This window comes from Myxocyprinus asiaticus, chromosome 28 (assembly GCF_019703515.2).
Source record: "Myxocyprinus asiaticus isolate MX2 ecotype Aquarium Trade chromosome 28, UBuf_Myxa_2, whole genome shotgun sequence".
Lineage (NCBI taxonomy): Eukaryota > Metazoa > Chordata > Actinopteri > Cypriniformes > Catostomidae > Myxocyprinus > Myxocyprinus asiaticus.
Genome location: NC_059371.1, coordinates 25077234 through 25091513, shown reverse-complemented (window position 1 = coordinate 25091513; position 14280 = coordinate 25077234). Strand labels below are relative to the sequence as shown.

At 38.4% G+C, this 14280-nt stretch overlaps 2 protein-coding genes across 9 annotated transcripts in view; one reads left to right on the top strand and one right to left on the bottom strand.

Moving 5' to 3' along the window:
• The window catches only part of LOC127419036 (V-type proton ATPase subunit S1-like), a 691126-nt gene that overhangs the window by 305237 nt on the left and 371609 nt on the right, over positions 1-14280 (bottom strand). The window lies entirely within an intron of this gene.
• The window catches only part of hspg2 (heparan sulfate proteoglycan 2), a 171789-nt gene that overhangs the window by 142093 nt on the left and 15416 nt on the right, over positions 1-14280 (top strand). For 6 of the 8 annotated variants that reach the window (XM_051660037.1, XM_051660039.1, XM_051660040.1 and 3 more), the window contains 18 exons: positions 597-732; positions 1340-1491; positions 1610-1745; positions 2324-2467; positions 2559-2693; positions 3709-3890; positions 4011-4206; positions 5216-5395; positions 5839-6099; positions 6216-6378; positions 8697-8794; positions 8888-9154; positions 9547-9659; positions 9910-10057; positions 10504-10620; positions 12855-12872; positions 13855-13939; positions 14055-14199. In XM_051660037.1, the coding sequence (XP_051515997.1) occupies positions 597-732; positions 1340-1491; positions 1610-1745; positions 2324-2467; positions 2559-2693; positions 3709-3890; positions 4011-4206; positions 5216-5395; positions 5839-6099; positions 6216-6378; positions 8697-8794; positions 8888-9154; positions 9547-9659; positions 9910-10057; positions 10504-10620; positions 12855-12872; positions 13855-13939; positions 14055-14199 (2676 nt within the window). The remainder of the gene's footprint in view (positions 1-596; positions 733-1339; positions 1492-1609; positions 1746-2323; positions 2468-2558; positions 2694-3708; positions 3891-4010; positions 4207-5215; positions 5396-5838; positions 6100-6215; positions 6379-8696; positions 8795-8887; positions 9155-9546; positions 9660-9909; positions 10058-10503; positions 10621-12854; positions 12873-13854; positions 13940-14054; positions 14200-14280) is intronic. The other 2 variants (XM_051660036.1, XM_051660042.1) reach the window with 1 other exon arrangement.

The following is a 14280-nucleotide window of genomic DNA, read 5'->3' as shown; positions in this document are numbered from 1 at the left end:
TAACGCATATTTTCTTTTTTAACTCCACAAAAGTTAATTTGAGAATAAATAATAATTGGTGGATCCCTGTTGAAGACCATTAATGCTCCAGTTTGTTGTGTTTAGCTATAATTGTTGGTTGGTGTCTTTATAAGCTGAATGCCTTCACGTGGTAATATGTAGTTTAGCTGTTAGCTGCTTTAACTGTCCATTGTCATTGTCACTATACTGTATGTCACATTATGTGAAATAATCAGCCTCACCAATGCCATTAATCATTGTAAATACAGGTTAATCATCTTCTAATATAGACCTGTAGCACCATAAATGTAACAACAATGATGAGTAACATTCAGTTAGATTCATTACTAAAAATCTAAAATTCTTAAAGTACTTAACAGTAAAATCTTTATACGTAATTTATATCAAAGTTCTTTTCCAGGTCTTAAATCAATGTAATCTGTAATAGTTTAGTCTTGCTTAGACAAGGTAAGTATTGATTATGTCTTCTGTGGTTTATTTTAGTATGTGCTTTTACTGCTGCTATTGACCAAATTCAGTTTGTTGATCATAAAAAAAATGTACCTGTCATAACCGCATATCCACATCCTCCTTAGGCCCACATGGAGCGCACTGACATTGGCACTCTGCTAGTACCTAATATCCGGTCATCTGATGCAGGCACATATCTCTGTGTTGGAACCAACACTGCTGGTTCCTCAGAGGCTTACATTGAGGTTATTGTCAAAAAAGGTGAGACAAGTCATTAAACTAAACCATTAGACACTGTACCTTTAAATGGATATTTCACCCAAAAATTAAATCTCCTTTATGTCATTCCAACCCCATATGACTTTCTGTCTACTATGGAATACAAATGGAGAAGTTTAGCGGAATTTCTGAGCTGTGCTCTTTCTTACAATTAAAGTGGATGGTGACCAGGGGTTGTCAAGCATCAAAACAGACAAAAAGCACAATTAAAGCATCATGAAAGTAGTCTGTGTGACTTGTGCACTATATTCCAAGTCCTCCGAAGCCATATTGTGGCTTTTTGTGAAAAAACAGACAGAAGTCATTATTGACTGAATATCTTGTTTGACATCTATAGTCACCATTCACTTTCATTGAATGGAAAAGACAACATTATACTATAAACAACTCTTTTAGTGTTTTATGGGTGAAAAGCATACAGGTTTCGAATGACATGAGTGTGAGTATTTAATTACATTTTAATGTCTGCAGGAGCTGTTCCTTTTGCATTGTAGTTAAATGTGTTGTTTGGAATTATTCCCAACAGGACTGTTCTTTATGTATTTTTAATATATACATTTTCTTTATGTTTTTCTCTCGCTGTGATCAGGTGACATCATCCCTTCTGGAGTCACCATCCAGCCCTCTATTGCCTCTGTAAAAGAAGGAGAGACTTTAGATCTCAACTGCATTGTCCCAGGAACCTCACCAGTCTCTGTAAAATGGAGTAGGGAAGGCAGGCTGCTGTCATCCAATCATCAGGTTTTACCTCAGTCGACTCTACACAGTAATGAAGCATGGTTGATTTACATGATCTCATGTTTAATCCTTCATGTATGAACAATGTTATATGCGCTTTTGCATGCGTATTTGACTCAAGGTGCTTGGGACTCAGCTGCGCATCCTGCAGGCCTCTCAGGATGACGCTGGAGAATATATCTGTCAGGTAGAGGGCGGCCCATCACCTCGCCAGACTTCTGTATTTGTATCTGTGTCTGAGACTTCCTACGCCATTCGTAAGTTCCCTTGAGCAATGAGAAACCATACTGTGACATGTAGAAAGAGACTGTTTCACAAGCAAGGGCTAATTTCACACACCATTGCACTTGTGTATATGGCTGTATGACAATAAAAGTGATTTGATTTAATGTACAGTCAGATGGTCATTAGTTTATTTGATCTTATTATGTATAGCTCTCTGCTGTTGAAATAATCGGTGTTTCACTTTTTGGGGAGAGTTGTTAGGAGTGTGTTTAAGCTACACATTCAGTAGCACTTGCCTCTGAGACAGCGAATACAGAACTAATCTTCAGCTACAGGTCAATACTGTGTCTACAGAGGCACTACAAACATAGTAAACACAAAACTGCTTGTAGATAGGCCTAGAATTTAATATTATGAAATGCATCAAGTGTTAGATAACATTAAAATAATGTGAGATACTTTTGTCACATTCAGTGCCATTTTTGCCCAGAGCCTGGTTCAGTTTTGACCCTGGTCTCAATGTCTGGTGATTTTTAAATATAGATCAAATTAGTGAATCTTTTGTATTTAATCGAGACATAACCAGTGATGTGGTCTGATCTTGGTGTAGGCCTCCAGAGCCCAATTATCTCAATTGAGCCCCACAGTGCAGCAGTGAAGCAGGGCGAGTCAGCCAGCTTCAGATGCAGGGTCCACAATGGAGCCCCGCCAGTGCGCTTGGAGTGGAAATTGACCAACAACCAGCCTCTGCCAGGTAGACAGTTGCATTTCAGTTTCAGGTCAACATAAATAATATATGTGATGCCTGAATGTAAATCATTTTGCTTGATGTTTTTGTGCTATAGATAATGTGAAGATTGGCCCTGACAATTCAGTCATAACTATTACCAACGCCCTGGGGAAGAACCAGGGAACTTTTCGCTGTTTGGCCAGTAACTTGTTTGGAGTCGCTCAAAGCATCGCATCACTGATTGTGAGAGGTATTGCAACATTTTATGAACACTAGTCTGAAAAGACATGTTTGTTATAAGTAGCGTGTTCAATATTTGAGTAGTTGATGCATAACGTGTCCATGGACTTTTTTTTTTTGTTTTTTTTGTTTTTTTATCAACATCAAGATTTTGGTTACAATTTATGTGAATGTACAGTATAAAGGAAAGTGTATATTGCAGGTTCTGTAACTGGTCATCATTTCAAGTTTTTTTTGAAATGGTCCTATGGTGTGACAAATTAATTTTTAAAAGTACAAATATTCTATGTAGTCTCTCAATTAATATGAGCTCATAAAAGCTGCGTGCATAATATTTATAAAAGAATTAGCATTAAAAATGATATTTAAAATAGTTTTAGAAGTATAGCTAGAGACTATTTAGCAGAGACCAGCCACTTCTATTAAATGAATGGGAGAAATTGGAACACCCAACAGCCAACGGATGTTAAAAAAGGAAGTCCCGCCTTACAGGTAAAAGAGCCAATCACCTTTAAGATACAGACACACCTGTCAATCAACTTGAGAATGCACATGCGCATTAGCTAGACAAGCTGGAAAAATAGCGTTTTTTAGTGTAATCTGAGGTAAAGAGGCACAATTTATAATACCAGTGTTGTCAGATTTTATTGCTGATTTGAAATATGTTCTTTGATCGTAATCTTGACCAACCATTTTGGAGATTTCGGTCTTTCCCAATTCAACTAGATAGGAGCTGCACTTTAAAACTGCTTGTTTTCATAGAAAATAGTGGTCCAGCCTGCCCGAGAGCATTCCAAAGATCGCCACCCCGTGGACTGACTTGCCTTGAAAGGGACTTTGGTATAGCCTGTCATCTTTCCAAAAGTACTTCCTGTAAACTGCCCATATACAGCAGACAATAGTACATACTGTAGTATCACATGTTAAAAAAAGTAGCTGGGCCAAACTGAATGTACATTTCAGATGCCTTTGTTCTATGTAAGGAAACTTTCTGTTCTAATGAGTTGGCATGTTTTGTCCACTAGAATCTCCCAAGGCTATAGTGACACCCACAGGGCCCGTGCGAGTCAGAGTCGGAGATCCCATCAATCTTGAATGCCAGGCCGCTGGAGAGCCAAGACCCTCTGTGAGATGGCACAGACTAGACAACAGTCACAAAACAATGCTGAGCAGTCCTGTGCCTGCCGATTCCAATGCTGTCATGCAGGTAATCGTGCATTCATTGTCAAGTCTTTGTTGGAATTCCATTCATTTGCATTGGAAACTATGTTATATCAAGACCTAGTTAACAATATCTTTATCAGAGTATCATAACTGCTGGTTTCAGGTGTTAGTTGCACGCCCAGAAGACAGTGGCACGTATGTGTGCATGGCACAGAACAACATAGGCACAACAGAGACAAGAGTAGAGGTGTTTGTAGAAGGAGGGCCTCAATTCCCAACTGTTCCCCGTGCCAGTGTGCGTGAGCCTATGATAACTGTGGTAGAGGGGTCGACTGTCACACTACATTGTGATGCTCATGGTAGGTGCAAATCCTTACTGCTTGATGATATGACTATTATTAATCAGTAGGTATGACAGAAGCAAATATTTGTTGTATATACAGTGGGGTCCAAAAGTCTCAGACCACGCTGTAAATCTGGGTTTCAGAATCTAATTTAAACCTTGAAATAAAGAAAATTTTACAACAAAGTGATGTTGTTTGATTATGTGCAGTGCATAAGAAATATTTAAGATTTTGCACTATTTCTCAGTCACTAATTGAATGATGCAATGACATTGATGACCATGTTAACTCCTTTGTAGTTAAAGTTAGATTTCCTTGCTTAAATTGGAGAACACAAGATGCTCATTTGAACATTTTCAAATCATGCTGGCTAACATGGATCATCAGGTTTTGCAATATTATGGTGTCCATGCCAGCTCAAATGCATGTTATCATTAAAGCAAAAATGGGACATACCAAATTCAAATTCCTGTTAATTTGCGGTTCAGCTTTTCTCTCAACTTGTTATGCTGATAATATAATTTAATGAAAAAACAATTGTATTAAATTCACTAGTTCGCCCGCCTGTCTAGCACTTGGATTTTAATGGTAAACTGATTTGGCTTGCTGTCTCCGATGGAGGGGTTTGAGATCGAGACTCGATTTGAGCTCCGGAACCCCCTCCCCCCACCACAGAATGGAGTAAGGAAGGTTAAAATATTGGAGAATAAGGTGGAGTTGGGGAGGAGGCGGGATGCCAGAAGAATTGTCCAGGGATTACAGTAAGTGGCTGCTTATACTGTAAACGCTAGTGCCGTGATTGACTGATCTGAATGATTGAGCTTCTACCAAACTTTAGTTTAGAACTTTTTCTCTGTTTTCTTAGAAACATTTTCTCTAGTGGTCTAAGACTAATGGACCCTTATGATATTTGTATCCCAAAATTGAAATACTGTATTCAGTAGCATACAGTAGTAGTATTTAGTACATATTAAGTAAGTCTTAAACAGCCTTGTAAATGACTTCTGACCTCTTTTACCTTAAGGATTCCCTAAGCCCACCATCACATGGTCTAAAGAGCGATCTTCTCTTCCCTGGAGGCACAAGGTCATCAACAACAGCCTGGTCTTGTCTAATGTGGGCCGTCAGGACTCTGGTCAATACATCTGCAATGCCACTAACCACATGGGCACCAGTGAAGTCACCATCATGCTTGAAGTAGACAGTGAGCTTAACGTTATTTATAGAGATTTTTATTTTATTTTACCTTGTTTGTCTCATCCACATTCAAGCATAATTCTGTTTTTTAGCTGCCCTGCTGAAGAAAGAAAAAGAAAAAAATAGTTGGGAGACCAGTTTTTGCTGGTTTACCATCCTGGCCAAGCTGGTTAGGCTGGTCTGGGTCCATTCTGCTAGTTTTAGGGAGGTTTGGGAACTTGTCAGCTAGTCAGACTGGGAGACCAACTAAACACCAGCTTGGCCGTGCATGAAGACCAACCAGACCAGCAGGCCACCTTAGCCTGGTTTAAACTGTTTTTAGCAGGGTGTTCCCATCTAAATTCCTCAAACAAGTGTTTAACATATTTTCCTGTTCTTGTAAAGCTGTCTGAGCTGAGCCAGCTGTAATTACCCAACATCTTCTAACTGGCATTTCTCTGTTTGGAGCAGCCCCACCATATGCCACTTCCTTGCCCGATGACGTGTCGGTGCGAGTGGGTGAAGTAATCCGACTGCAGTGCTTGGCCCATGGTACTCCACCCTTGCGTTTTGAGTGGACTAAGGTCAATGGCAGCTTGCCTCCTACAGCTCAGCTGCAAGGAGGAGACCTTCAGATCAACCTGGCCACAGCCAACGATGCAGGGATGTACAAGTGTGTAGCCAGCAACAAGGTTGGCAAGAGTGAAGCACTGGCCAAAGTCTCTGTCCGATGTGAGTATTGTCTATCAACCCATCATGTATTCTCTCAGTCTCACAAATTATGTGGTGTATCATCAAATGGATATTTACTAGCATTCAGCTTGACCTCTGACTTCTGTGTCCTGCAGCACCCCTGTCAGTGAAGGTCTCCCCACAGGTGGAAGTGAAGGCTCTTGGGAGCGCTGTAGAGTTCACCTGTGCTGCTAAAGGAGGTCCTCAGGTTGAGATTGAGTGGCTGAGGGAGGGAGATGTTCTTCCACCAAATCATCACATTAAAGATGGAGTGCTCAGGTGACTGACATTAACACTTTTAATTTAGTATTTGTTTAAATAAGTATAAGACTTGTTGATCTTTGATTCAAATTCCTACTTACATATACCTGCATATTTCCTGACACACACATATTGATTTATATGAAGTATGTATGTGTATATAGTACTGGTATGTGTGTGTGTATATATATATATATATATACATACAGGGTTGGGAGGGTTACTTTTGAAATGTATTCCACTACAGATTTCAGAATACATGCAGCAGTATTCTGTTAGATTACTCAAGGTCAGTAACATATTCTAAATACTTTGGATTACTTCTTCAGCACTGGTAGATTTTTTCACTTGTTTTGACTATAAAAACTCTGCCAGTACAGTAAGACAAAATACACATGTTAAAAATACATTCTCTGAAAAACATTAATATCTTATGCAGTGTTGCTTCTAAAACAAGGTTAATCTAATTGATCTTGTTTTAAAGATTTTTAGATATTTTCACAGGAAAACAATACAAAAATTATCATCAAGAATACGATTTTTGCCCTAATATCAAAGGTCTTACTAGAAAAAAGAAATTATGATCCAACGTGAATTTTCTTGATAAAAAAATATGATCGTGCCTGGTATCATGTGCATGTAAAATGGCTAGAAATAGCATTTTAGCTTAGTGTAAAGCTGACAATTTACACAAGGTTTATTTCTATTTCTTCGTCTGCTCGTATGAATGTAACACATCATAAGAAAGTGTTTCACCGCTGTTCAAATGCACTTTGGATCGCATCATTTATATATATATTATTTTTACATTTATATAACAATTCTGAACGAAAAATACATTTTTCCACAGAATTTTATACTTTTTCTAACCTACAAAACTCATGCAACTTAATTGTCAAAGATACAGGAAAGTCTTTTTATTTTATTTGTATTTATTTGTTTAATTATTATATTTACTTGCCATTATATCAAACACAGTTGAAAGCTATTTGGTTCGTTAAATGAAGCTTAACATTGTCTTTGTGTTTGTTTTTGAGTTGCCACAGTATGCAATAGACTGGCATGTCTTAAGGTCAATATTAGGTCAAAAATGACAAAAAAGAAGAAAGAGCTTTCTCTAGAAACTCATCAGTCATTAGTTTTGAGGAATAAAGGCTATACAATGCTTGAAATTGCCAAAAAACTGAAGATTTCATACAAAGGTGTACACTACAGTCTTCAAAGACAAAGGACAACTGGCTCTAACAAGGACAGAAAGAGATGTGGAAGGCCAGATGTACAACTAAACAAGAGATTAAGAACATCAGAGTCTCTAGTTTGAGAAATAGCCTCACATGTCCTCAGCTGACAGCTTCATTGAATTCTACCCGCTCAACACCAGTTTCATGTACAACAGTAAAGAGAAGACTCAGGGGTGCAGGCCTTATGGGAAGAATTGTAAAGAAAAAGCCACTTTTGAAACAGAAAAACAAAAAGAAAAGGTTAGAGTGGGCAAAGAAACACAGACACTGGACAACAAATAATTGGAAAAGAGTGTTATAGATCTTAACCTCATTGAGCTTTTGTGTGATCAGCTAGACTGTAAGGTGTGTGAGAAGTGCCCGACAAGACAGCCACATCTATGGCAAGTGCTACAGGAAGCGTGGGGTGAAATGTCACCTGAGTATCTGGACAAACTGACAGCTAGAATGCCAAGGATCTGCAAAGCTGTCATTGCTGCACGTGGAGGATTTTTTTTATGAGAACTCTTTGAAGTATTTTTATTTTATTTTATTTTTTTATTGTAATAGTAATTTTTCACGTTATTAATGTCCTGACTATACATTGTGATCAGTTGAATGCCACTTTGGTGAAAACATTTACCAATTTCTTTCCATAAGAGCAAATTCTGTACATTATTCCAAACTTTTGGCCACCAATGTAAACCCAAATGACTTTCGTTCTTATGCAGAACACAAAAGGAACATTTTTAATGAATATTCCAGTCTGTCTTTTCAATATAATGACTTTTGAGGACTCACTTTAAAGCTTAAAAAAGAACCCAAAAGTATCATAAAAGTAGTCCATGTGGCTTATGTGTAATATTGTGTTTCATTTACAGTATAAAGATGTTGAAAAACATCCCAAAATGCAAGTACAGTTTCTGTGAAAAAACTGATTGGTATATTCATTGAAATGTTTCTTTTGTGTTCCGCATAAGAAAGAAAATCATATTGGATTGTAACAACATGAGGGTTAGTACAGTAGATGATGACAAAATTTTCATTTTTGGGTGAACTATCCCTTCATGTTTGCTGTATGTTCTTTATTAATAACCCTTACTATTATTTGTGCAGAATTGAGAACCTTGAGCAAAGCAATGAGGGCATCTACACCTGCAGAGCTACAAGTCTATTTGGACAGGCTCAGGACAGTGCCAAACTCACCATTCAAGGTAGCCTTCCCCCTGAAAATCTGCTTTATGTACCATCTTGGACAAAATCAGTGCCTGAGGTCTAACTTTATGCTCACTGATTTTTAACAACAGCTCTTCCCAAAGTGATGATCAACGTGCGCACATCAATACAGACAGTGATGGTGGGGAACTCTGTGGAGTTTGAGTGCCAGGCGACTGGTGACCCTCAGCCCACAGTGCGCTGGAGTAAGATGGGAGGATCTCTTCCTGATCATGTGGTAGTAAAGGACAACGTACTGAGGATCGAGCAGGTGACTGAGACAGATGCAGGACAATACCGCTGCACTGCCACCAATAATGTAGGGTCGGTACAGTCCCAGGTGGTCCTCAATATCCAGTGTGAGTACACTACAGGCTTTATGAAACTGAATAGAATTTTAATTATGTGATATATCTTAAATGGGCCATATCATGAGGAATCAAATTGTGTTTGATATTTTGAGATAAAACAGTTGATGTACTATGAACATCCGCTCTGCGTTTGCTTCTGAAAAATCCTAACACTTAATGGTTTATTCTTTGAGTTGGAGAGGGTGAAAAAACTGGAGAAACTAAATATATGACTACAAATATATGACTACACAAAATCCTTTACTAACATTATAAGCTGATCCCAGGGGGAAAAAAATTAAATAGTAAAATAATGTTAAATAATGTACTTTAAGAAATCTCTCAAAGAGATGGTGATTTTAGAGTAGAAGAGTTAATGAGGTGACCTGTGCATTTTGTAGCCTTGCCCCAGATTGCTGCACAACCTGAGACAAAGGAAGTGACAGTTGGCTCTGATGCGGTCTTTCCCTGCATAGCATCTGGGTACCCAGTCCCAGCCATCACATGGTCAAAGGTAACACTTTTTTTTAAATGCTGGACCTATTTTGCCACAAATGATTATCATAGCATAGCGTTTTATAGAAGGCCCTCTATATTAAGCAGTGAAACATGTAGCTCAACTGGTAGAGCATGGCTCTAGCAACGCCAACATTATGTGTTCGATTCCACTGAACACACAAACTGATAAAATGAATACACTGTATGTCACTTTGGATAAAAGCGTCTGCCAAATGCATAAATGTAAACGATATGTGTTCTTACAGGTGGAGAATGAGTTGCCTTTTAAATGCAGACAGGATGGTCATGTACTGACAGTTCCTGATGTCACACATTCAGATGCAGGGACGTATGTTTGCACTGCTGCCAATAAGCAGGGAAAAGTTGAGGCCTTCACCAGTCTCAGTGTTCATGGTGAGTCTTTTGAAACTGAGATTATAAGTCTGTAATCTTTTGTCAGTTATATATGTAGCTAATGTTTTTTCTAGTGTAGGCCTTTGGTTACAATGCTGCTACTCTGTAATTGTGGCTCAGTGACAGCAGTGCTGTTTTTATCTGTTTTTATGGTCCTTGTTTGTAAGTAGACATATTATAGTTCTGTTCAAACATCACCATGGTAACTGCACGCCTGGATAAGTGTCACTTAGTAGACACATATCCAATTGACATACTGTGCAGAACATTGCTTGCTGACTTCTCTGGAGCCTTAATCTTAGGTCAAATGTTTGACAAGTTCTTGATGGAGATTAGGGAAATTCTCCCCAACCTTTGAGGTGCTTGTCCAGGTCATTACCTACTACCTTACCACAACAAATAAATGTACTGCAAAACAATAACTCTGTGTATATGTTGTTTCACAGAGAGAGTGATGCCCTACTTTACCCAGGAGCCTCTCTCTTACCTCACATTGCCCACCATCAAAAACTCCTACAAAGCATTCAGCATCAGAATTACCTTCAGGCCGGACAATGTTGACGGTAAGGATCCTCAAAATCTTAACATACTTCACTGGACCAAGACAATTCTAAATATACACAAATCTGTGTAAAATGTGTTTAATTGAAAAATTTAAATATCACTTGTAAAAATAAAAAAAATAAAATTGTTAATGCTGAACTGTGTAATTTACTGTGCCACTTGCTTCACAAAACAGAATTGCAAAAATAACTATTTGTTTGTTATTGGACCAATCCTATTGTATTTGTATTGTTACACTGGTCAACAAACAGATAGCTCTGCCCCAATGTAACGCCATTTGTTGAGCCAGTGTTGCTATGTTGGGCTGGTCAGAATGCTCAAACAAACAGCGTAATATTTTGATTGCATCACAGAGTCACAGTGTTTACTCTTTATGGTTGGAAATAAACTTACAAAGTTGTCTCTGCATATTAATGGGGAAAGAAGAAAGGATTGTAACATTGAAAAAATTACACACTTCAGCTATACATATTATGGCCAATGTTTAATCTGGGGCCCTATTTTTAGAGCGCTAAGCGCAGTGCTATGCGGTATGTCATATGACAAAGTCAGCCGGCATTGCCATTAAATTTGCTATTTTCGAGCAAGAATATGCTAAGTCTGGGCGCAAATACATTTGCCGAAATTGCGAGCGCAAAGCGCTAATGGGCTGGGTCAGGTGCAATTTCATTCGGAGGTTCGGTTATTATAATCCGGTTATTGCACCGTCAGCGTCCTATTAAATAGTCCCTGTCAAGCAACAGCGATATAAACAGACAGCACATTCATAAGAGGTTGGTAGTGTAAATGGGCTGTATGCAATTGAATATCTGGCATATTTCTATGACAGTGACACAATCCTTTTATATGCATGGAAAATGCACTTCTCGTCTGGATTTGAATGTAGGCTCTGTTAAATTGCAGAGAATGTAAGTATTATTGATCACACTGATCTACTGACACACAAATCATGGCTAGTATTAACAGTGATTGTATCGGCCTTCCAGGTTAGGATTTTCTTTCCCTTTTCTTTTTTTGTTTTGTTTTTGTTTCGCACGCACTTCGCGTATACCAGTCAATTTTGCTTTAAAAATGTATTTATTGAAACACACAAAACTTAAACCAAACTTATTTCTACATTTAATTTACATTTCAAACTAAACGAAAATAAAATAAAAATAACTAAATGGTAAAAAAAAATCTTATATAAACACATCCCCAAATCCAAACATTTTACCCTCTCTAACTTCTTCCCCCAGCCCCTTTGCAGTGACTTAAAAGTCACTAAGACAACAGGTGGAAAAATATTAATACTAATTAGATCATAAATACAGTTGTAAAAATAAACACAATAAGAATATTAATTGAAAAATAAACCATGCCCACTAGAAAGTTTAACACAAATATCATACATTTTTGTTTCATAAAATGACTACAACAGTGATTGTCAGGGACATTATTTGTTGTTCCACTGTATTTTTAGAGTTTGGACATGAACTTTATTACCACCTGCTGGTGGAATCTCCAAACTGCAAATGCAGGAAATGTCAGTGTAAGCATAGTTCTAGCAGGAAGATCTCGGGATTCATTCATCAGGCATCACATCCAATCACAATACAGCCTCCGCTTTATAAGCCTGCCAGCTGCCTTTCACTGTATGCATAATTCCTTGTTTTCACCCCCCATCTCACACCATCTCCACCAGTTTATGTTCCATCCTGGGCGGGGGTAAGATCTGCTCCCCTGCCGTCATTTCCTCTGGCAGGATCTGACGGTTCAAGCAGCATCAGAGCGCTGAACCGTAGGATGGGGCTTATGCCAAATGAGTATCTTTTCGTTCGTATTATTCCAGTAACCTCGAGTCTTTCTGATAGAACTGAGTTTAGACATTTCACTGCTTCTGAAACGTCTTGGGGCAATGACCTATTTTTCAGAAAAATTGCAAATCACGCTTGGCACCACTTAATTAACATATAATACACTCACAGTTTGTGTGCATACACCCACAAATAGTGCAAACACTCCCACCCATGCCCAGTGGTGCTTGAGTTGGCACGAAAAAGCGCTCTCACGAAAGTTAGATAAGGCATTGCGCGTGGTTGTTGCGTGTTGTGCGGTCAAGAAAATAGAGCCCCCGGTGTGCAAAGACCACTTTTATACTTTTATTATAAAATGTTTAGTCTGTTCAGTTTCTTTAATTTCCTGTATGTAACTCAACTGTTTGTTTTTGTTCTTTACCTCTCTTTGTGTGAAGGGCTCATTTTGTATGCCGGTGAGTGTGCTTGCTTGTCTGAGAGTGCACCTGTTGTGAGATTTAATAATGTTGTAGCAGGACTCAGAGGAGAGCTGTTACACATGCAGCAGTGCAGCTCAGCATATTCTCACTGAAGGCCATCAGAAGGCCACTCATGAACATACTGTATACAGGCATGAGTCATTACAGTACATTAGAATGTTCATTAAGGCACTTCTGCTTCTCTTCTAATCGGTTGCAGCATGATGCAAGAATGTTATCATGAACCGCCTGAAGCTTTTACACCTTGTAGTGACAATTGTTACAGTATGTGATGTGCAGTATAAACAGTAATGCAAAGCCACTGTTTACCAGTATAGAACTAGAGATCTATAGTAGAAACTGTACATCTAGAGCTACAGTGGGTCCAAAAGTATTTGGACACATGTTAAACAAAATATCAAACCAAGAGGCATCCAAAAACAAATGATGCTAGAACTTTTCTGAAATCTACCTTCAAACATTCATTAAAATAAATGCCACTTGGTTTGATATTTTGTGATTAAGTGATAAACAGTGATTCTCAATTTATATTTAAACCATTGCAGAGTGATTCTTGTGTTTCATAAAATATGACACGTCAAGCTTGTTGGTGGTTAGTGGCTGTATTTGAATGCTGGTTAGAGGGACTAATAAACCAGAATTTATGGTGTGTACTACTACAAGTTCTCAACATCTAATAGTCATTATGCCCATGTGATGAAGACAGAACAGAGTCATGGCTTGTGCCTAAGCATGTGGCTTGTGTTGGCAGTGATTGAATGTGTCATGCTGAGCATGGCAGCACATGCTGCTTCCATTAGCCAGCAGTATCACCCACAGCATGCTGCTTTACTTTTAGCTTTACAGACAGAGAAAGTGACTGAGGCTTTATCAGTGTGTGTGCATTTGGCAAGCTCTATGGTTAGGTAAGATAAATGCAAGTGTTAGACTTACAGTAACTTTTTCACTTCATGTCCAGGTATGATCCTTTATAATGGACAGAAGAAGACCACTGGTGCTGATTTCATATCTTTTGGACTTTTGAGCGGTCGGCCTGAATTCAGGTATACTGTATTTCATTATTGCTACATCAATGAAATATAAATGGTACTTACAGTAAGCTTTGGAAACTATATGTAAACCTCTTCTTGTTCTGGTTTTATTAAATGTTTTCAACAGGTTTGATGTGGGCTCTGGGATGGCAACTATTCGGTACCCTACTCCCATTAAACTGGGTGAATTCCATACAGTGGAGCTATATAGGAACCAGACTCTGGGCTCCCTTGTTGTGGATGGAGAAGCTCCTTTTAATGGAACCTCACAGGTACACATTCCCTTCACCTAACATATCTCTAGTCAATATATGCTGTTTTTCTGTGGTCTCATATAACCAATAGACTATTAA